Genomic DNA, 23,217 nt, shown 5'->3' with positions numbered 1-23,217 from the left:
GCCTCGGCCTCCCAAAGTGCTGAGATTATAGGCGTGAGCCACTGCACCCGGCCTAGGAATTTTCTATTTCTTAAATTATTTATTTTTATTTTTTTAGAGACAGGTTCTTGCTTTGTCGCCCAGGCTGGAGAGTGCAGTGGTGCGATCATAGCTCACTGCTGCCTCGAATTTCTGGGCTCAATGATCCTCCCTCCTCAGCCTCCTGAGTAGCTGGGACTATAGGGATGGGCCACAATGCTAAAAAAGAGCTGTCTATACTCCAGTTCTTCCTTTCCCATTTGCTCTTGACCTACTCAAAGCAGCTTTCACTTCCATCACTGTTCCTGTTAAGGTCACCAGTGACCTCTGTGCTGCTAAATCCACCCAGGAATGAAGTGGCACAATCATAGCTCCCTGCAGCCTCAACCTCCTGGGCTCAAGTGATCATCCTGCCTCAGCCTCCCAAAGCACTAGAACTAAAAGGTGCGTGCCACCATGCCTGGCTCAAAAGGCAATTTTCAATCCTCTTTTTGCCTGCACATCAGCAGAAGTGACAGCTGATTATTTAATCTTTCTTGAAACATTTTCCTCACGTACATGCCAAGACCCCACATCCTCCCAGGATCACCTGGCAGCCTCCTTCACTGTTTCCTCCTCGTTTCCTCTGACCTCTGAAGAATGGAGTACGCAAGGGGTCAGGACCCAGACTTCTCCTCTTCTCACTTCTTTGGTGATCTCATCCAGTCCTCTGGTTTTAAATGACACCCACATGCTGATGACTTACTAAATTATGTCTCCAGCCAGGCCTCTTTTCTAAACTCTGGACTTCTATAACCAACTGCTTACTCCACATTTTCCCTTGGATGTTATCCAACAGGCATCTCAAATTTAACATGGCCAACACTTAACTCCTGACCTTCCTTCCCTCCCCCACATCTGCTCTAGCCAGTCTTCCCCATATCAGTGAATGGCACCCTTCCATTTGCTTCAAAACCCTTAGAGTTATCCTTGACTCTTCTTTCTTCACATCAATTACGTCAGCAAATCCTGTCATCCTGACTGTCTCCGCTTGGTCCAGGTCACCAGCGTCTCTCACTGGGATTCCTGAAGAGACCTCTTTACTGGCTCCTGCTTCTGTACCAGCCCTCTACAGTCTCTTCTCATCAGTCTCCACTGCTTCCCCATTTCACTTTGAGTGAAAGCCAAAGCAGTCCCGACACTGACGCAAAATCCCACACGATCTCTTCTACCAAATTGGCTAACAAGAAGTTTGATAATAATGATGTGGAAGAAGTGGGGAGACAGTTCAATTTGTATGTGGCTCGTGGGAGTGCAACTTATGAATATCTATTACAAAATAAAGTTAAGGCCGTGTGCAGTGGCTCATGCCTCTAATTCCAACACTTTGGGAGGCCAAGGAGAGTGAATCACTTGAGCCCAGGAGTTCAAGACCAGCCTGGGCAACATAGCAAAACCTGGCTCTACAAAAAATACAAAAGTTAACTGGGTGTGGTGGTACATGCCTAGGTCCCAGCTCCTGGGGAGGCTGAGGTGGGATGCCAATTGAACCTGGGAGGTGGAGGCTGCAGTGAGCTGAGATGGCACCACTGCATGCAAGCCTGGGTGACAGCGAGACCCTGTCTCAACAAACAAACAACAAAAACCTAAGCATACTCTATGACTCAGCAATTCCATTTATAGAAATTTATTTATTTATTTTAGAGACAGGCTCTTACCCTGTTCCTCAGGCTGGAGTGCAGTGGTGGGATCACAGCTTGCTGTAGCCTCAAACTTCTGGGCTGAAGGGATCCTCCTGTCTCAGCCTCCCAAGTAGCTAGGACTGCAGGTGTGTGCCACCACATCTGGCTAATTTTTGTAGGTTTTGTAGAGATGGGGTCTCTGTTGCCCAGGCTGGTCTCAAACTCCTGGCCTCAAGCAGTTCTCTCTGCCTCAGCCTTTCAAAGTGCTAAAATTACCAGCATGAGCTACCATACCTGGAGAATATAGGAATTTATTTTGTGGAAATATACAAGTGGCCAAAGACACACATATGGAATGTTCACTGCAGTGTTGTCATGACAAAACAAATAAATAAGGTATGTCTATACAATGAAGTACAACGTACAAAAGCGGAGATTCATGGGTTTTGGAAAAATCTCCAAGATACATTATTGAGTGCTAAAGAGAAGATCAGTAACTACAAGATAATCTCGTTGTCTAATAAAAGGTAAACATAAATATGCTTGTATATATGTGGATTTTAAAAACATCTGAAAGGGGCCAGGAACAGCGGCTCATGCCTATAACCCCAGCACTTTGGGAGGCCAAGACTGGCAGATCACATGAGGCCAGGAGTTTGAGACCAGCCTGGGCAACATGGTAAAACCCCCGTCTCTACTAAAAATACAAAAATTAGTTGGTTGTGGTGGTGCACATCTGTAATATCAGCTACTCAGGAGGCTGAGGTATGAGAATCACTTGAATCTGGGAGGCAGAGGTTGCATTGAGCCAAGATCCTGCCACTGTACTCCAGCCTGGATGACAGAACGAGACTCTGTGTCAAAAATAAATAAATAAAAATAAATAAAAACATCTGAAAGGATAACCAGTTAACTCAGGTTGCCTGTGGAATGAAACTGAGGGTGCAGTATGAAGGGAATTTTTCCTTTTTTCTGTTTTTTATTATTTTTATTTTTTAGAGACAAGGTCTTGCTTTGTTGCCTAGGCTGAAATGTAGTGGGATTCTAATAGCTCACTACAGCCTCAAATTCCTGGGTTCATGCAATCATCCCACCTCAGCTTCCCAAATAGGTAGGACTACAGGCTCACACCACCATGCCCAGTTAATTTTTTACTCTTTATTTTTTGAGACAGGGTCTCACTCTGTTGCCCAGGCTGACTGCAGTGACATGATCATTGCTCACTGCAGCCTCCAATCACTCAGGCTCAAGCCATCCTCCCACCTCAGCCTCTTGAGTAGCTGGGATTACAGGTGTGCACTACCATGCCTGGGTAATTATTTATTTATTTATTTATTTTTGAAACAGAGTCTTGCTCTGTTGCCCAGGCTGGACTGCAGTGGTGCGATCTCGGCTCACTGCAACCTCCGCCTCCTGGGTTCAAGCGATTCTCTCATCTCTGCCTCCCAAGTAGCTGGGATTACAGGCCTGTGCCACTACACCTGGCTAATTTGTGTATTTTCAGTAGAGACAGGGTTTCACCATGTTGGCCAGGCTGATCTCAAATTCCTGACCTCAAGTGATCTGCCTACCTTGGCCTCTCAAAGTGCTGGGATTACAGATGTGAGCTACAGCCCCCGGCCTAATTTTTTATTTTTTTGTAGAGACACGGTCTCACTGTGTAGCCCAGGCTGGTCTCAAACTCCTGGGTGCAAGTGATCTTCCTCCCTTGGCTTCCCAAAGTGCTGGGATTACAGGTGTGAGCCACCATGCCCAGCCCCTTTTATTTCCCTCGTATAACATTCAATTTCTTTTCCGTTTTTTTTTTTTTTGAGACCAATACGGAGTCTCACTCTGTTGCCCAGGCTGGAGTGCAGTGGCGTGATCTTGGCTCACTGCAACCTCTGCCTCCAGGTTCAAGTGATTCTTCAGCCTCAGTCTCCTGAGTAGCTGGGATTACAGGCACGTGCCAACACGCCTGGCTAATTTCTTTTTTTTTTTTTTTTTGTATTTTTAGTAGAGACGGGGTTTCACCATGTTGGGCAGGGTGGTCTCAAACTCCTGACCTCGTGATCCGCCCACCTTGGCCTCCCAAAGTGCTGGGATTACAGGTGTGAGCCACAGTGCCCAGCCTCTTTTCAATTTTTTTTTTTTTTGAGACCGAGTCTTACTCTGTCATCCAGGCTGGAGTGCAGTGGCGCAGTCTTGGCTCACTGTCAGCTCCGCCTCCCGGGTTCACACCATTCTCCTGCCTCAGCCTCCCGAGTAGCTGGAATTACAGGCGCCTGCCACCACGCCCAGTTAACTTTTTCTATTTTTAGTAGAGATGAGGTGTCACCATGTTAGCCAGGATGGTCTCGATCTCCTGACCTCGTGATCTGCCCGCCTCCGCCTCCCAAAGTGCTGGGATTACAGGAGGGAGCCACCACACCCGGTCTCTTTTCAATTTTTGACACATTATAATTGTATGTAGTTATGGGATACAATGTGATGTTTCCATATATGGATACATTGTATAGTGATCAAATCAGGGTATTTAGGTCTGCCATCTCATTATGCATTTATCGTTTTTTTGTGGTGAGAACATTCAAAACCCTTTCTCCTATTTTGTAATAACATAACATACCTTGTTAACCATCGTCACCCTACTGTGCAATAGAACACCAGAACTTATTCCTCCTATCTAGTTTTGTACCCTCGAACAACCTCCTCTCCTGCACTGGCTCCACAGCCTCTGGTAACCACTGATCTGCTCTATACTTCCGTAAGATTGGCTTTTTCTTTTTCTTTCTTTTTTTTTAAAAGATTCCATGTCTCAGTGAGATCATGTGGTATTTGTCTTTGTGTCTGACTTATTTCACTTAACATAATGTTCAGGTTCATATAATGTGTTTCAAATGACAGGATATCATTCTTTTTCATTGCTGAATAGTATTTTACTGTGTAGATACACCACATTTTATCCATTCATCCATTGCTGGCATTTAGGTTGACTTCAAGTCTTGGCTATTGTGAACAGTGCCTCCATTTACCCACTGGTGGGATTGCTGGATCATATAGTAGCTCTACCTTTAATTTTTTTGAGGAACCTCCACAGTTTTCCTTAATAGAGGTATAATTTACATTCCCACCAACAGTGTATAAGGGTTCTATTTTCTCTACATCCTCACCAACACTTGTTTTCTTTTGTCTTTTTGATAAGAGCTATTCTAACTAGAGTGAGATGGTATTTCATTGTGGTTTTGATTCGCATTTCCCTGATAATTAGTTAAAACATTCAACTTCAATTCCTTTTTTAAAAACCATGAACTTATAATTTTTTTTTTAAGATGGAGTATTGCATTTCTTGCACAGGCTGGAGTGCAATGGTGTGATCTCGGCTCACTGCAACCTCTACCTCCCAAGTTCAAGCTATTCTCCTGTCTCAGCCTCCCAAGTAGCTGGGATTACAGGCATGCGCCATCACGCCCAGCTAATTTTGTATTTTTTACTGGAGACGGGTTTTCTCCATGTTGATCAGGCTAGTCTCGAGCTCCCGACCTCAGGTGATCCACCCACCTCAGCCTCCTAAAGTGCTGGGATTACAGACATGAGCCAACGTACCTGGGGAACATATACTTCTGTAATTTCTATGCCTTTAATAATTGAAAACCTTTTTTTTTTTTTTTTTTTGAGACGGAGTCTTGCTCTGTCGCCCAGGCTGGAGTGCAGTGGCCGGATCTCAGCTCACTGCAAGCTCCGCCTCCCGGGTTTAGCCATTCTCCTGCCTCAGCCTCCCGAGTAGCTGGGACTACAGGCGCCCGCCACCTCGCCCGGCTAGTTTTTTGTGTTTTTTTTTTTTAGTAGAGATGGGGTTTCACTGTGTTAGCCAGTATGGTCTCGATTTCCTGACCTCGTGATCCACCCGTCTCGGCCTCCCAAAGTGCTGGGATTACAGGCTTGAGCCACCGCGCCCGGCCTAAAAACCTTTTAAGGGGCCAGGCACAGGGGCTCACGCCTGTAATCCCAACACTTTGGGAGGCTGAGGAGGGTGGATCACGAGGTCAGGAGATCGAGACCATTCTGGCTAAGACGGTGAAACCCCGTCTTTGCTAAAAATACAAAAAATTAGCCGGGCGTGGTGGTGGGAGCCTGTAGTCCCAGCTACTTGGGAGGCTGAGGCAGGAGAACGGCGTGAACCTGGGAGGCAGAGCTTGCAGTGAGCCGAGATTGCGCTGCTGCACTCCAGCCTGGGTGACAGAATGAGATGTTGTCTCAAAAAAAAAAAAAAGTTAAAAAAAATTTTTTCCCAAGACCATAGAAATGTTCACCTTTATTTACTTCAAATTCATGTGGCCTTAAGTAAGTTATTTATATGCTTGAAGTAACTCACATAGGATTATAGAATGAGGGTATGTATCTAGAGTTTGCTGCAGAAAATGATTGTTTCTCTTTTAAAACTTTTTTTGATAAAACAAAACAGGTTGGATGCAGTGGCTCACACTGTAATCCCAGAACTTGGAGAGGCCAGGGTGGGAGGATCTCTTGAGGCCAGGAGTTTGAGACCAGTCTGGGCAACACAGTGAGACCCCATCTCTAAAAAAAAATTTTTTTTTCTTAAAGAAAACAAAGCACACTATTTGTAGAAAATCTAGAAAAGGGTAAAGAAGAAAAAAGAAAAAAACCACTGACTACCCAGAGAAAACCTGAGTTAACATTTTTGGGACATTTCCTGCAAAAGGCAAAGTGCCCAGTGAAATTGAACCTGAAGCTTTGTCATAATCTTTTGCTGATGCCTTGATGCCATTTTGGGGGATGGAGGAGGTGGCCTGGCAGTTTTGTCTTCCTTTGTTTGGAAAACCCAGCAGAATGGGTCTCGCACATTGGAAAGGCAAACATTCACCTGTTCTTGGAGGAAACAGTGAATTTACCTGAGTTCTGCAGGAAGATGTTGCAAACTGAGATATGCAGTGTTCTGCCCTAGTAAGGATCAAATGGTCTTTTAGCCAAACCTTTCTTTGAAGTGCAAGAAATTGATTCCCCAGGAGTGTCTTTAAACTCAACTGCACATCCTCTTCCACAGAATTGAGATAAAATATTGGGTCTGTGTGCAGGGCACACAATTATGTGGGCTGTGGGGTGGCTCATCTGGGCCTAGGGTCCCTTAGCGGAATGCTGAGAGATTTAGGAAGTTTCCCACCATGGAACAGTTGGTAGGCAAGAGCTGCCTCCAGGCGCCAGGTGTGAATGATGCCACCTACCCTGCCCTGGTCAGTCAGCCCACATTGCCCTGGAAACCAAGGTGATGCCCTGCATTTGCAAACACCAGAGAATAGAGCGTGGCGGCAGATGGATCAGACCCTGGTGGCAAGAATGTGGATGGACCCTCTGATCTCAGCTTGAAAGAGGTGGAGTCCTGTGTCAAACCCGCTATGCCAAACTCCTTCCCCAAAAGGAAATAGGAGAAATATCCTGCAGGCAAACAATTCTGTTTTAACTAGGAAATGAGGTAATCTACCAAGTTCAAGCAGAGAAGAGGGCTTGAAAAACCAAGAAATAAAAAGTGGGAAGGAGGTAGACCTCTCGAAGCCCACCTGGCAAGAAGCAGAGATTTACAGCTTGGTGATATTATGCTTAAGCCCATAAAAGCAGAAGGGATAGGACAGTGGGATAGGAACCTGGAAGCAGAAGACAGAGGTAAGAAAATGGGATACCGACTTAAAAAAAAAAAACCCAGACATCTGACTTGATCCTCTCCATCCTGTTAATTTCTTCAATGATATTAACTAAGAGAAGGAGTAGGAAGAGAATGCTGAGAAGAAAGTCTGGCTGATGGGACCAGCTCGTCTGGATTAACCTTCTAATCTTCTGTAGAGGAGGAAAACCAAGGTATGGAGAAGAGATGCAACTCTGCTCAGAGTCTCCATGTCCCATCCCACCTGGGACACGTGGGGCCTGAATGCACGTCCACAGCCATCTCCCCCAGCTCCTTCTCCCAGGGGCTGCCCAGCCTCACGCCCTGCCCAAGTCCTGGGCCAGGAGAATCTCTCTGAGCCCAGGTACCCTTCCGGGCCTAAGCAGGCCCTACCCTCCCAACCCTCTGTTACCTCCTGTGATGGCTCTAGCCGGCTGCCCTGGTTGGGGGGCTGTGTCACAAGGGTGCCTGGGTCCCTCAACCTGGCACCCATGCAGTATCCTCCTACCTGGCCTGCCTGAGTCCTCCCACACAACAAGCCGAGTCAGGGGCAGGGAGGGGGCCTCCACATTTTATTAGGGATACGGCAGAAGCAGAGGCAGGAAGCAGAGCAGCCGCATTTTAAACAACAGATAAATTAACCGCAGTGCGGGGCTGGGGGCTGGGCCAGATGCTTCAATATATAAAAACAACAACAAAAAAGACAGACGAATAGACCCCAAAGGCATGGGGCAGGGGAGGGCAGCACCATCCAGACAGCAGGGAGGACCAGGACAGAGAGAGAAGGCAACTTGTCCCCCTGGCCCCCAAACTCCACAAGCACAGGGTCCTCCAGGAGGACCTTGCGAGGGCTTCGGGGCAGAGGAGCAGCCAGGTTGGGCAGAGATGGCACGGCTGGTGGGCAGGAAGCCCAGCACCACAAGATGGCTCGGCCTGAAGTAGGAGCTGGGGGGCTGCGACACAGTGGCCTTAAACCCCCAGTCCCTTCCAGGAAGAGCCTTACTCTGGGTGAGAGAAGGGACCAAGGGCGGGGTCTCTCCCTGAGCTGAGCATGGTCATCTCATCCGCAGTAGCAGTGGGTGGTAGGGTGTGCCAGGGATTCCCTTTTCACCTTCTTATCCACCTGCCTCCTTGGTCCCTTCAGGGAGGGCCCTGGCTCCAGGGGCATGAAGAGAGCAGATCCAGTCTGTGGTCCCCAAATCCAGCGGGGCCGTGGTATGGCGCAGCCCCTCAGCCCTGACTCCCACAGGAGGACAGCGAGTCGTAGAGCGAGTCACTGAGAGACTCCGAGGTCTCCAGCCCTGGGGGGCCCCCGCTGGCCACTCTGCCTTCCTCAGCCATGTCCGAAGTGCTGGGGGTGCGGCTACCCCCAAAAGCTGGGCCCTGGGGCATAGGGGATGGGCGGCTGGACTCCTGGCTTCGCTTCCGGTCCACGGGCAGGGCCTGGGAAAGGAGGGGCAGCTCGGGAGGAAGCTCCTCTCCACCTTTCGGCCCAGCCTCAGAGGCACTGAGCTCTGAGGGGCGTCTGTGCACCCGTTGGGGAGCTGCTCCAGAGGGGGCCCCCCAAGGTGGACTGTACTTCAGAGGAAGCAGGCTGGAGGTACAACTGAGAACAGTCCTACAAGGTTCTGGGGAGGGACAGAAACCCTTTCCCCACGAGAGGAGTGCAACGAGGGTGGCGGGAGGGCCGCTCACAGGGCGTCCCGGCAGTCCTCCTCCCAGAGGGTGCAGCGCTGAGACTGTGCGATATACAGGCCATACCTCACTGGAGAAACTGGTCTCCCCACATCACTCCCTCCTGCTCCCGAGTCCTTTCCCTTTCCCCTGCTGCAATTCTCACCGTGGGGGTCCTGGGCAGCCCCTCCAGTTGTCGGGGTGGGCACATGAAAGGATCCGAGGAGCTGCCAGCTGCCCTAGTATTGGGGAAGGTCCAGTTCTTGGCCAGCTGGACAGGAGGGGTGGGGCCTGGGTCTTCACAGGGATCTGTCCAGGAACAAAGGGAAGGTGGATGGAGCTGCCTGGCTCCCAGGGGCATCCCACCCTCCCACCTGGACACTCACCATCAGGACAGGTCTCATGGCCCCGGTGGCCCGGAGCAGCAGGTAGCAGTGCAGGGAAGGCTGGCATGCTGGGGTGCCGCCCGCTCACCAGCAGCTCCTCTATGCCTGGCACCTCCCGCTCCAGTGTGTGGGCGCGGCGGGGGACTTTGGTAAGGGGTGGGGGCCGAGCTGGGGGTACCCCGGGTGGGGGATCCAGCCGCGGTGGCTTGGTCTTAGGAAGATTCTTGCTGGGGGTCCCACTGCTACCATGGTCTGGGGGTGGGAAGGTCCCAATGCCACTGTCCAAGGTTCGAGTCAAAGAGCCACAGGCTAGGGAGGGGAAGGCCCATCAAGAGTATGAGGCTGGGCTCAGTAGCCGGCCTGCCTCCACTTCCCGCCCAGCCCAGGCTCCACCCCTACTCCTCCTGGCCCAACAGACTCATTCCACAGCACCTGTCCACCATCCCCACCTGCCCTGGGCTTGGGGAAGGGGTGTAGGTGGGGCAAGTACCCTGAGGGCAGGGAAGAATTTGTTCCTGTGTAGCTCCAGTGCCCACCTGGTGCTTGGCACCAAGATGGCACAAAAAGCCTGGCACCTGCTGCGGGGACAGGAAGAAGTAAAGTAGGAAGAAGTGGGTAGAGGGGTTGGGGGCAGGCCCATCCTTAGCCCCGACCCTGCTGACCTGTGAAGTGTGAGGTGGGCACTGGCTCGGCCAGGCTGTCCTCCGAGGGCATCTCTTCCCGCCTCCCTGGCTCACTGCTCGGCTGTGTGGGGTACAGGAGACCTCACAGTCCACTCCTCCCCACTCCACACCCCTCCCCATGCCTCTAGGGGGTGGGAATGTGGCTGTAAATGTACGGGAGTGTGAGGATTAGGGCCCCGGAGTATGGATCTGAGAGCCTCTGCAGGCGGGAAAGCCCCTCTCCCCTCTCCAGTCTCCCCTTAGAGGCTGTGAGCGCATCTGGCACTCATGGTCTTGGGGAAGGGGAACCCTCTAGGGGGTAAGAGACCTGGCAGGGCCAGAGAGCCAGGCCCTCTATCCAGTCCCTGTCCCAACAACTTACCTTTCCAGGAGGTTTTCCGCAGCCCTGAAGAGGGCCCACCAGGCCATTCCGGGGTCCACAGGCTGGCCAAGGGCTCTTGGGGTCAGAAGACACTGGCTGGAAATCCCCATACTCAGGCTTGGGCTCCCGCCAGCTCTTGGGTGGCAGCTCCTTGCCATCCACCCTATGGGCAATAGCGCAGATGTAGGTGAGGGCAGCCTGGCCTACCCAGACATTCCAGCCTTGCACCCGCCAATGGTGCTGGGTTTAGGGAGGCACTTCCTGCCACCCACCCCTGGGGAAGGAGACATGTCACTAGTGATTGCTCCCACCAACCCTTCTTGACACTGGCAACAGGAAAGGACCCTAGGGAACCCAAGAGGAACAGAGGACAGGGGAGAAGATGGGGGAACTCCCCAAAGTCATCCAGAGTCAAGCCTAGAGACTGCTTGATGGTGATTCCAGGTAGACTAGCAGACCCGGTCACATCCTGGTCCATGAACAACACACTCTACCTGCTCTAGCTGAACTTCTGAGCACACCTGCGGTCCAAACCACACCCCCTACCTGGGGGCCCATTCCTGCAGACTTTCTGCCTCATCTGGCTCAGACAGAGCAACTCCAAGATGGGTGGGTCCCTTCTTTAAACCACAGCTCCTGTTGTGGCAGGTGTCAAAGGGCAAGATGGGAAGAGGACTCCCCTTGTCCCTTTCCTGAAGGAGAAGACCTTTATCAGCCCATAGGTAGGCTCTAGCCTTCACTTTATCACGTGCAGGCTGCCTCATCTGGTATGGAGACCATCCAGGAAGATGCGGACTGTTAACTCTTCTCAAATGAGAAGCCAGAAACGAGGCCAAGCCCCTGATCTTTCCTCCAGGCCAAGTCACTGACCCCCCAGCTGCTTTGGTGGCCTTCTATCCCTTTTGAACTCTGGAAAGCCCCAGCTCCCAGGAAAGGCAGGCCTAGTTCCAGACCCAGGTGTGCCCACAAAGGGAAAAGTGCCCCATGCCCAAGCACCTGTTGACTGATCCCAGGCCCTCACCTGTTTAGCAGCTGCTGCATGAAGGTGTCTGCACCTTGGTACATGCCAGCCAGTTGGCCCTGCACCTGCCCCAACCCTGTGCTAGGCCCTGGGGCTGGGCCACCAGGCCGTGGCCGGGCCCTGCTGCTTAGGTAGGCCTTCTCCTCTTCCAGTGCCCGACGGAGGTCTTCCGCCTTGGCCATCAGCTTGGAGATGTTGAGGCTCTCGGCCTCCAGCTTCCGGGATTCCATCTTGACTTCCCTCCTGAGCGGGGAGCCCCCGCCAGCCCCCTCCTTGCTCTTGGTGGCCTCCGTGCGGCGGTTCAGCGCTGGCAGCTTGCTCTTCTTAAGGCCAAACCAGCTGGCAATGCTGCTGGTGTTGCGGTGCTTGACCTCGGCACCAGGGGCTCGCTCCTGGCCCTGGAGCCGCAGCACATTCTCCTCGATGCCCTTCATCACCTTCTCCTCGATGGCTGAGTGTGGGGCCAGCCCCTCAGGGCCCTGGCTTGGGTCAGTGGGGCCAGGTACTAGGGGTGTGGGCTGGGCCGTGGTACTACCACAGTCTGCCCAGGGAGGGCCCTTCCCTTTGTCAGGTTTGGGGGACTCCTTGGTGACTGGGGGAGCCCCAGGTCGAGGCACCACCTTGGTGGGTGACTTGGAAGGGAGCTTAGTGGGGCTGCTGTGAGGGCTTTTATTGGGCTTGCCCAGGCTTGGGGCTGAGGTTGGCACTTTGGCAGGGGTACGGGGTACCTGGGGGCACAGGGCCCCTGCCAGCCGGCTCTTGGCCAGCTCCACTTTGGTGAGGCAGCTCCTTGGTGAGACAGGCTCCAGGTCCACCCTGGCCCCCATGGAGTGAGAGGAGTAGACTCGGGCCCCAGGATCCCCCATGAGTCCGGGTTCCTGCTGCTTCAGGCTGTTTGTGCCCAAGGCCACTGCCCCCCGTATCCCTCCCTTAGCTTCTAGCTGCTCTGGTGGCCTGTGGATGGGAGGCACCATGTCTCCAGCACTCTCCCCTGACTTCCCTGGTCCCCGGGTCTTTTCGGTGCCAGGCCTGGCTGGCACCCCATTCTTCTCTGGGCCCAGGGCCCCCTCAGGGCCTGTCTTCAGCTTCCCCAGGGCCGCCAGTCTGTCCCGCAGAGGTATGCTGCCAGGATCCCCAGGTCGCCGCCCTGACCCCTGGCTGGGCTTCTTGGATGAGTTGCCTGCGGTCCTGCGGCCAGGATGGGGAGACTCCGAGCCTGCCTTGTCCAAACTCTTCTCCTGGGGGCTCCCATAGGGGTACGATTCTGGGAGGCAAGGGCTGGGGGGAACTCCAGGGCTTCTGAGGACCTCAGGGGCCTGTGGTACCTCCAGAGTTAGCTGTGGGTAGGTGGGCACCTGCAGTGGGGATGGAGGTGGCTCCGGGGAAGGCCCCCTAAAGGTGCTCCTAGAAAGGTCCAGGATGTTCTCATAGCAGGGAGACACCACTGGGCCTGGGGACAGCGTGGTGGACAAGGCTGACTGCGGGGGTCTGAGCTGTGCGGAGTCTGGGGTTGCGTAGCAGGGTGAAGGGCTGGTGGGCAGGCCTTGTGCCCCCTCTGGGGACAGCTCTCCTCCACCCAGACCCCTTCGGGCCAACAGTGGGGAGGGGCTGCCATCTGAGCCACTGTTCCGACAGGGGATTCGCGAGTTCCGCGGGAGCTGGGGACTGAGCTGTGGGCCTCCTGGGCTGGGGCTCTTCTCCGAGGCTGGAGGCAGTTTTAGAAACTTGAGACCCCTAGCTGGAGAGGGCAGAAGTGGTCCCTGGGCTTCCCCAGGAGAAGGGGGACCAATTTGGAGCTTGCTTTTCACCTGAGATGAGGAATGAGGGTGGCCAGGCCGAGAGCCCAGTGGGGCATCCCCAGCACCCATGAACATGCTAAGGAAGGGGAGGGGCCCCTGGCCCTCTGAGGTAGCACCAAAGCCTGGCCTGTGGGCCTCTGGGGTACCCCCACCCCAAGCTGACTTGGGGAGGCCTTTGGACTTGGACAGCTGTGGGAGCCCCTGGTCTGGGGAGGATGGCTGCCCAGGACCTGGGTGGTCCCCATTGAGCGGGCCTGCAGCCCCGGCCAGGAAGGCCTGTAGGTAAGACTCTGTGTCCTCAAGGAGCTGGCCCAGGTTCAACTGTCTGCGGGCCAGGGCACCGAGCAGGGTGTCAGGGCTGGGTGCCTCATTGGGGTCACCTGCCTCATCAGAAGAGGAGGAGGAGCTGCTGCCTGGGGCACAGTTTGGGCCAGAGCTAGTGCCCTGGGTCTGAGGAGGTCCCCTGCTAGGACCCCAGGGCTGCCCAGTACCCTCTGCCCCTCCCGGGCCCCCCAAGAGGCGCTCCCAGTGCAGCAGGCCTCCCAGGTTGCCAGGGCCTAGCAGCAGGCAGGGCGCCCAGGGCGAGGGTTCAGGCTGAGGCGGGCCACACAGCTCGCCGTTGATGGGCTCTGGGGAGCCAGGCCCCTGGCCTGGAGGCCGCCAGGGGGCGGCAGGTGAGCAGAGAAGCAAGGGGTCAGTCTCTTCCAGGGCTCTCAGCACCTCCAGAATCTGGGCCTTCTTCCGAAGGAACGGGGATAGGGCATCCAGCGCTGGGGGTGGGGCGGCTGGGGGGCCTGGGCCTCCTGGCCTCAGCTGCTGCTCCCAACATACCTTAGGGGAGAGATGACGGCATGAGGAGACCACACACAGCCGGGATCCAGTTCCAGGCCCAGGCCCTGGGCTGGCATAACAGGGAATGCCAGGAACAGAGCTGGCCTGGTTGTGTCTGTGTCCCCAAAAGGAATTCACAGCAACTGGGATATGATGGTTCCGCTTCCTCAAGGGCTGCTGAGCCCTGGTTACCCCAGTTCTTCTTCCTGGCACACTTGGGGTTGGGTAGGCATCCTACATTCTTTTCTTGGTTGTCCCAGCTCCTACTCCCCACAGCCGTTTGAATCAGCAGGGCTGACCACCTACAACTCTGACCTCTGTGTGTCCCCGGGGAGGCAGGCCTGTCCATTTCTCAGGCCCAGAAAGAACACAGACTCCAGAAGGGAGTGTGATGTGGCCAAGTCCTAAGTCAGTCACTATAGGCAAACCGAGCCCTCCTCAGGGAACACAGCTGACCCCGCTGACCTCATCCCCAGCAGAAAGGGGCTGGGGGTGACGCCATGCAAAGCCTTCCCTGCTGTCTCCTAGCCCTTTCTTGGGTGTAGCATAGTGTGGTATAGTGGGCAACCCATAGGCTCTGCAGTCAGCTGGTGTAGGCTCAAGTTCCAGTTCTACCTATCGATAGGGGCTTCAAGTTATTTGAGCGCTCAGCTGCTTCATTGTGTCATCTGTAAAATGGGATAATTATTATGTTAACCTCACTAAAGAAGACAAATGAGATCCAGGGTATTCTACACAGTGCCTGGCATGCAATAAGAGTTCAGTAAGTGTTAACCATGCCTCTTAATGCATTACTAATGCATTTGTTCACAAGGCCAGTGGCTAGGGTTAGGGATCTGCTTTTCTTGGCATTGGGCTGATAGCAGAGGGCTCACACTTCCAGCCTGGACAAACGTTTGGACACTGGGAAACAGCCCTTCCCGGGGATTTGCTAGGAAACATCAGTGGAGTACTGACTGACGAGCCTCTAGCCAGTGGGGCCACGGACCACGGACCACAGTACCTAGCCCTCCTACCTCTCTCTGCCCAGCACAGTGCCCCAGAGGCAGCTGGGTGGCCGGTCCCTCCGTGGAGCTGAGGGAGGGGGACGCTGGTGGCTCTGATGGCGGCTGGAGTGGAGTGAGTGGGATCTGCAGAGGGAGAGGCAGAGTTAGCACAGTAGCTGTCTGGCCCCAGCTCCCTACTCCCTCGCAAAGCCAGGCCTTCCCCTCTGAGTCTGCTCCTTCATGGAGGACTCCCAGACTCAGCCCCAAATGCAGCTCTTCCTGCTGCCCCACCCACTGGTAAGAGAAGCCTCAGGAGACCACAGAACAGGCAGATCTGGGGTCTCAGAGTGAGACTGGTCAGAGGGCTTTGGAGAAACATGAATGTCCTGGGCCCAGAGGGCCACGGCAGGTCTAACTCAGGGTCCCTTTCTCAGCTCTAGGCCTGCTTTACTTTTCTGTGGGGCTTCCTCTCCTCTCACAAAGAGAGTTATCGCAAAAGTCTCTTCCTGTTCTGACCACCTGGGATCTGAGGATCATAGGGACAGCTGAGATAAATGGTCTTTGATGATCTTAGAAAAGAGATGGCAGGGAGTTATAATATTTCTGTCTTCCCTACCTGGTCTCATGTGGAACATCTACTCTGAGGACTGAAAAGGCAGGATTTAATCATGGGCACTTCTCTCTCAGTCCCTGAGAATGCAATTTCCTTCTCCTGGGCATCTTGTGGCTAGATATAAGTCAGCTTTAACTCCTCCCTCTCCCTCATTCTTCACAGCCTTTAAACCCTGTCTCTGCAGCACCCCTCAGGCCCCCCTGCCCCACAACCTATGGCCAGCTGCAGCAGCGCCTCCAGCCCAGTTCTTCTTGACTCTGGCTTGCACTGTTCAGCATCTCAATCAGTCTCCTTGACCTGGTTTGGTGGTCTTTTAATCTCCTGTGCACAAGACAACCTAAAGCATCTTTTTTTTTTCTTTAAACTCTAACAATGAGATGAGTTTTTTTTTTTTTTTTTTTTTGAGACAGAGTTTTTGCCTCTGTCACTCAGGCTGGAATGCAGTGGCATGACTGTAGCTCACTGCAGCCCAGATCCCCTGGCTCAAGCAATCCTCCTGCCTCAGCCTCCTGAGTAGCTAGGACTACAGGCACGTGTCACCATGCCTGGCTAATTAAAAAAAAAATTTTTTTTTTTTTTTGTACAGATGGTGTCTTGCTACATTGCCTAGGCTGGCCTTGAACTCCTAGGTCCAAGTCATTCTCCCGCTTCAGCCTCCCAAAATGTTGGGATTATAGGCATGAGCTACCTACCTTGCTTGGCCTCATTTTCTTTTCTAAAGCATTTTTGTACTCAAAAGCTTCCTATGCCTGCCCACTGCCCATGGAAACAAGTGTGAACTCCTCTGCAGGCATTCTGGGCCTGGCTGGCCAGCTCTTCCCATGCCACCGTCTCCACCTTGCTCTCTCCCTCACTGTCCCTTCACACGCCCTTTGCTCCAGCCAAGCTGCAGTTTGCTGCCCTCTGTGCTTCTCTGCCCTGGGATCTTTGCTCATACTAATTCTTTCCACAGGGAATCCCTCCTCCCCAGTCCCCATTCCACTCTTAAAATCTCCCATCCGGCCAGACATTAACGGCTCACGCCTGTAATCCCAACACTTTGGAAGGCCGAGGCAGGTGGGTCACCTGAGGTCAGGAGTTCGAGACCAGCCTGACCAACATGGAGAAACCCCGTATCTACTAAAAATACAAAATTAGCTGGATGTGGTGGCACATGCTTATAATCCCAGCTACTCAGGAGGCTGAGGCAGGAGAATTGCTTGAACCTGGGAGGTGGAGGTTGAGATGAGCCGAGATTGTGCCATTGCACTCCAGCCTGGGCAACAAGAATGAAACTCTGTCTCAAAAAAAATCTCCCATCCATCCATTAAGGCCCAGTTTCAATGTCATTTCCATCCTTCTCTGATGGCCTCCCCTCACTGTCCCCTGGGTTGACAGCACTGTCACACTCTGCCTTGTGGCATGGCATCCCTGAGCTCCCAACCAGGCTCCTGGGGTCCTGTTGGCCTGCAGAGGCCTCGGCCTTTAGACAGGGCTTCGTGATGCAGTCGGATTGCGTATGCGTCGTCAAAGGCACTGCTCACGGTAAGAGCTTAATTGGCATTTGTCGAAGGAGCTTCCACCCTAGCGAAGCACGAGCCGGGACTCACATTAGGAACAGCCGCCACTAACTATCTACTGTGGGCCAAGCGCAACATATCATCCCACTGAATCTTCACGTCAACTGCAATATGGGTATTTTTATCCCTATCCGTAAAGAAAAGACTCTAGTCTGTAAAGCTTAGTAATTTGCCCCAGGTCACACAGCTAAGAAGGAACTAAGTTAGGGATCCAACCCATGTTTATCCAAGGCCAAGCTTTGTGCTCTTTCTATTATGTCATGTGACCTCGGGGGAAGATAAATCTATTGGCCCAAACCCCATGAGGTTCCAGAATTCATTTAGGTAAAAAGTAAATGATTTAAGGACACCCAACCCCTCTGTTATCAGCAGTCATTGAGAAGAGTGTGCTGGGGTGGGCTGATTTGGTGTGGTTGGGCCTCCGGGGATTCCAGGGTGAACCCTGCCACAGGGACAGATCTAGGGCAAGGAGAACTGCAGAGTCACTGCTGTGGACTCTGACCCAGCTCTGTGCCAACCTGGCGAGACGGGGGCTCCAGAGTGGCCATGGTGACAAGGGGCCTCCTCTGCAAGGGCCAGGCTTCCAGTGAGTGGAGAGGCTGCCTGCTCAGGGGCTGGGGGCCAAGAGCTGCCTACTTTGCATCAGACAGACACAAACATGTCCAAGCCCCTCCCCAATACACACACACACGTACACAGAAAAGTGCTTCTCTTCTTGTCAAAGTGAGGGGAAGGGGCTGGCTAACTTCAGAAACAATCTGCTGCTCACCTCAGGCATCTGGAGCTGCTCCTGATCCTCCCACCCCCATGTCTCACCCCATCCTTGGGGGTTCCTCACACAGTAACCTCAAGCAACACCTTAACTCAGCCCAGGAGTCACTCTCAATAGCCTCCTGCTTCTCCTGGGGAAGGCAGGTGTCAGGGCTCCCAGCAGAGGTTGTGAACAGTTATCAGAACCAAAATGTCCTTCCTGACCTCTCCGTGACACCACACCCTAGGCTGCCTTACACCCAGCCCTACCCCTGCACCCGGCCAAGAAGAGGCTGTGTCAGTGGCCAAAGAGGCCTCTTGGACGCTTGAAATAATTGCATCTGCAGACTCCACCCATCTCCCCACACGAGGCAGGAGCAAGTGCAAAGCTCTGTCAACAAGAAGGGACACCCTCCCGCTGGTGGGGAGCACTGGGAGGAGGGAACAGCCAAATCCAGGGAACTTGGGCAGTTTCCATACCCCCAGAATGGAAGGGGGACAGCTGATGGCCTGCTTCCCTAGGTGCATGTGAGAAGAGAGTGATGGGGCCGATGGAGCTGAGGAGGCAGGAGGCAGTGCGATGGGAGTGAAAGGAGCACAGGTGCCTACCTGAGGGAGTGAGCCTGTGGTGAGCTGAAGTTTCTGCTGAAACAGGGCACTCAGCATCTGGTTCTGCCGTTCCAGGTCAAACACCCTCTTCTTCAGCTTGATGCACTCTTCTCGCAGGTCCTGCCACCCACCCCAGGAGGTGCAGAAAGAAGAGGAGAGGACAGTGCGAGAGTGTCACAATGCTCTTCATCAGAGCAGCGGCATGCATGGATGCTGTCTGAAAGGCCCCAGGACCCTTCTGGGCACACCCTTCTGCTGCAACCTCCTTCTATGAGGAATCTGAGTCTGCCGATGTTGGTAGCTATAGCATCTTCTAGAGATGGTAAATTCTCTAAAGTTTATCACCCCTGGTGGGAGGTAAATCCTATTCTCTTTGTTACTTTTCTCATCCTTGGAATCGACCCCCCGATTCTTTTTTTTTTTTTTAGACGGAGCCTCGCTCTGTCACCAGGCTGGAGTGCAGTGATACAATCTCAGCTCATTGCAACCTCCACATCCCGGGCTCAAGTGATTCTCCTGCCTCCACCTTCCTAGTAGCTGGGACTACAGGCACACGCCACCATGCCCAGTTAATTTTGTATTTGTAGTAGAGATGAGGTTTCACTATGTTGGCCAGGCTGGTCTTGATCTCTTGACCTCGTGATCTGCCCACCTCAGCCTCCCAAAGTGCTGGGATTACAGGTGTGAGCCACCACGCCTGGCCCTCTCCCTCTGTGGTTTAGAAACCACACATCAAAAAAGGGCCTATATAAGACAGAATAAGGCCTTGGAGTCAAAGTGGCCCTGATGTCAAGAAGTTATCCACCATATGTGAGTAAATATTCAGATGCCATTTAGGCTGATAACATCAACACTGCTTTAAGGGCTATCACAACCTGGAAAAGACAGCTGGGGACAGGGTAAGGGAAGGAGTCACGCTCAAATCAGTGACCACTGCTCAGAGACCTGGCCTTACCTAGTCCCACCCCTACCTCCAGGCAGAACGGTACGGACCTGCCCAAGGTGGAAAGATGGGGAATCACCGGAGGGCAACAGCCCATCTCCTCCAAGCCCCTAGTCTCCAGGAAGGGCCTCGTCTGCTGTGCCCAGGGCTTCTCCCCAGGGTGTCTGGGCTTGCGGGTGAATGTCTCCTGTGGCTACTCACCTTCTGGTTCAGCAACGCCTGCACCACGTGGTTGGCAACCTGGGGACAGAAAGCCCCGGGGCAGAGCCATCAGCTGACCCCAGCTTCTGCCAGGAGCAGATGAGCCACGTCCCCCCAGTCCCATTGCAGACCCACAGACCTCGTCCAGACAGCGCTCGTAAGTCTCCCGCTGGTTTTCGTTGGCCTGGGCAAGTGCCGAGTTCTCTGCCTGCAGGAGTGAGGGAGGAAGAGGGCAAAAAGGTGGCTTTGGGGATTATTCTTCCCCCATGGCACATCCTTTTGGGGAGGCAACTACAGGGGTGCTAACTACACCCCACTCCGGCTCTTGGCTGTGAGCAGATTCTCATATGAGGAATCCTGCAGAGGCCAAGGGCAGCAGGAGGGCAGGGCTGACATGGGATGGTTTTCTGTAAACCCTGACCTCAATCAGTGGCACTGGGGGCCCTGGGGAGACACAGTGGCCAGGTAGACCTGAGGTGGGAGGTGCCCACAGTAACTCTCATTTCCCTGGGAGACGTGCAGAGGAGGCTGCAGGGAGGATGACAGGGTGTTAAGAATGTGGTGAGGGGTGTGGCCTGAGGATCTGCACCCTTGTCCCTCATCTCCTGAGCCCTGGGCCATCCAGCCTCTTCCTCCTGTGGCCTCTGACCACCCCCTTTCCTAGAGCCTGCAGAGGCATGAGAGGTAAGGAAGGGAAGTGGGGGTTAGGACGCTCATCCCTGTGCATGCTTCTTGTCCCCGAGCCGTCACTGGGCTAGGGAGCAAAGAGCAAGGAAAGGGCTTCTCAGAGGACTTTGCAAAAGAATCTTCTGTCAGCCTCCCGCCTGGCAAAGCAGGCAGAGAGGAAGGTCCATGGCACCCACAAACCCACAGGAAGCTCAGAGGGAGGGGCAGCCCCGCCTCCCCAGGGCTCTGGCTGGCACTGCTTCCCCCACCCTGTCCCATGCCGCACCTCCAGCTCCCGCAGTCGGTGCAGAAGCTCCTGGCAGGTGCCCGGCTCCATGCTGCCATCATCACTCTCTCCTGGTCTTGGGTTTCCAGGACCCCCAGCTGGCTGGTCCATGGCCTCAGACATCTGGCCCTGGGAACAAGGGAGAGAAGCCCCGGCAGGCTACTCCAGGGCACAAGAAGGAAGTGAGGAGGAAGAGGACAAAGATGAAACCCTTCAGTCTCCTTGGAGGTTAGGTCAGTGTGACCTATATGCATGACACTGTAACAACTCAGGGCCAGGCTGGGAATCTCCCGGTCACGGTCACGGGGCAGACACACAGATACTCTCCTCGTCTTAAGAACAGAGACCATTGTTTTAGAAAGCCCCACGCTAGCACAAGAAACCTGACTTCTCCACTGGGACTGGCCTCAAGCTGGCGAGTCATTCAGCCTCCCTGGGTCTCAGTCCTTCTATTTGTAAAATAACACCAATATCCCCTAATCTCATTCAGTGTTTGCAAACAAAGATTAGGTCTGTGAAAGTGATTTGAAGACGTTAAAAAAAAAAAAAAAACTACTTAAGACATAAACTGTTATTACTCATAACACTAACAATAATTTAAACTAATTTAATAAGTAAGACAACTAGGATTTTGTCCTGGGCATTGGTGGTCCCCTGCCTGAAGCAGGAACATGCTTTAGGTAGTGGAGACAATGGATAAAACCCTGGCTTTGTGGCCAAAAGCCTCTGCCTGGCTCTGCCTAGTATGAACTGGGTGAACATATGAAAATTGAGCTCATTCATTCACTTGGTCAACCAGATGATCCTCAGTTTCCTAGTTCTGAGAAATGGGCAGAAGAATTCTTCCTTCCTTACAGGGTCATTGTGAGAGTCAAATGTGACCACCTAGGGAACAGCACCCTGAGAACATGACTCGGCACGTGTGGAGAATACAGTTGAGCCTGGGGCCTGGCGCCTGGCACCCTTAGCTCTAGTTCGGGCTCCAGTGCTCACTTGTTGGGTCATCCCAGGGTAAGGTCCCGCTCCCTGAGCCTCAGACTCCTCCTAGACAGAGTGGGAAGTGCCCTCCACCCCTCCAGGGCTCTTCTTTCTAGCTCCAGCCTCACTAGGTACCCACTGCCCTGGCAGAAGCGAGGCCCCAGCAGATCAGGCTCTTTGTGAACACTGGTCCTTCTGCTGGGGTCTCTTGACACCACCTGCTCCTTTCCACTTGGCCATCTCCTCCCTATTCATCCTTCAGGGCTGCCAGGCGACGCTCCTGCAAGATTGTATACCAGCCTCTCCCACCGGACAGTCAACTCTGCATTTGCCTCCCCATCCAAACTCACATGCCTCCTGGTGGGATCCCTGGCATGTGGAGACAGACTGATGACTAGGCGAAGGTCATGACCACACCCAGCATGACCAGGGCTCAGACCTGCGTTGCACCACGGGATCCTCCCACCCCACCAAACCTTTGCCATTGTTGCTAGCTTGAACTGACTAGTCTTCATCTTCCAATTGAGTTCCAATGTCTCTGCTAGAGAAAAATGCTGTTTTTTCTTTCATACAAATATTGTGAAGGTTTCCAGTAGATGGGCAACCCTTCCTATTATAAAAGGGTGGAACCTTGGTCCACCACTGACTACTCCTTGTGCCATTGAATCTCCCACAAAAGAAAAATGGGGTTGGGCGTGGTGGCTTATGCCTGTGACCTCAGCACTTTGGAAGGCCAAGGTGGGAGGATGGCTTAAGGCTAGGAGTTCAAGCCCAGCGGGGCAACATACTGAGACCGCATCTACCAAAAGAAAAAAAAGAAGTGGGAGGATCCCTTGAGCCCTAGAGTTCGAGGCTGCAGTGAGCTATGATGGCCACTGCGCTCAAGCCTGGGCAACAAAGCGAGACCGTGTTTCAAAACAAAAATCAAAAGGGTTGGAGCTTTTGGACTATAGGAGAGAGGGGTCCTCAGCAGCTCACCACCCAGCCATCTGAGCGCTTGCTCCCCTATCCTCCACAGTGGAGCCCAGGGGTGCCTCTCCCACCCCCAGCATGCACAGGCCCCAAAGCCCCTCACCTGTCTCTGCCCCCTTACACAGGTGAGCACACTCACTCTAGCATCCAGAACGGTCACCTCGCCTGTGGAGAAAAAAAAGATGATGTCAGCCACGCACTTACTGGGCTCCTGCTATGCGCCAGGCACTGGGACATGGGATGAACAGCCAGAGAGAGCCCAGCCGCTATGAAGCTTCCATTCCATTGGGTGGGGCAGACAATGTACAGCGTTGGGTTGTGATAAGGCAGAGAGATGACAATTAAGCAGAGACCTGAATGAAGTCCAGATGAAATCCTGGAATGGGAAAGTATTTGGGACAGCAGAAAGAGCCTGTGCAAAGGTCCCCAGCTCTCAGCCAGGAATCATCAGATAACAGAGGAGACTGAACAGTCACACCTGGTGCTTTACCACCCGGTTCTACAACATACATTGTCTTGTCTCGCGCTCAACAGTTAACCACAACAATGTTTTTTGGTTTTTTTTTT

At 53.3% G+C, this 23,217-nt stretch overlaps 1 protein-coding gene across 1 annotated transcript in view; it reads right to left on the bottom strand.

Annotated features, from left to right (window-relative positions):
* Positions 1-7,883: 7,883 nt before the first annotated feature.
* NCKAP5L (NCK-associated protein 5-like) overlaps positions 7,884-23,217 on the bottom strand; it is a 40,781-nt gene continuing 25,447 nt past the window's right edge. The window contains exons 2-13 of the mRNA XM_011936158.1: positions 22,754-22,815; positions 20,701-20,859; positions 19,888-19,956; positions 19,749-19,787; positions 18,605-18,724; positions 15,104-15,217; positions 11,458-14,087; positions 10,437-10,599; positions 10,055-10,136; positions 9,393-9,701; positions 9,173-9,315; positions 7,884-8,775 (exon numbers count right to left, since the gene is read on the bottom strand). Coding sequence (XP_011791548.1) covers positions 8,563-8,775; positions 9,173-9,315; positions 9,393-9,701; positions 10,055-10,136; positions 10,437-10,599; positions 11,458-14,087; positions 15,104-15,217; positions 18,605-18,724; positions 19,749-19,787; positions 19,888-19,956; positions 20,701-20,823 — 4,005 coding nt within the window. The 5' untranslated portion in view covers positions 20,824-20,859; positions 22,754-22,815 and the 3' untranslated portion in view covers positions 7,884-8,562. The remainder of the gene's footprint in view (positions 8,776-9,172; positions 9,316-9,392; positions 9,702-10,054; positions 10,137-10,436; positions 10,600-11,457; positions 14,088-15,103; positions 15,218-18,604; positions 18,725-19,748; positions 19,788-19,887; positions 19,957-20,700; positions 20,860-22,753; positions 22,816-23,217) is intronic.

Source organism: Colobus angolensis, unplaced genomic scaffold, assembly GCF_000951035.1.
Source record: "Colobus angolensis palliatus isolate OR3802 unplaced genomic scaffold, Cang.pa_1.0 Scaffold151, whole genome shotgun sequence".
NCBI classification, from domain to species: Eukaryota; Metazoa; Chordata; class Mammalia; order Primates; family Cercopithecidae; genus Colobus; species Colobus angolensis.
This window is presented reverse-complemented; position numbering and strand designations above follow the sequence as displayed.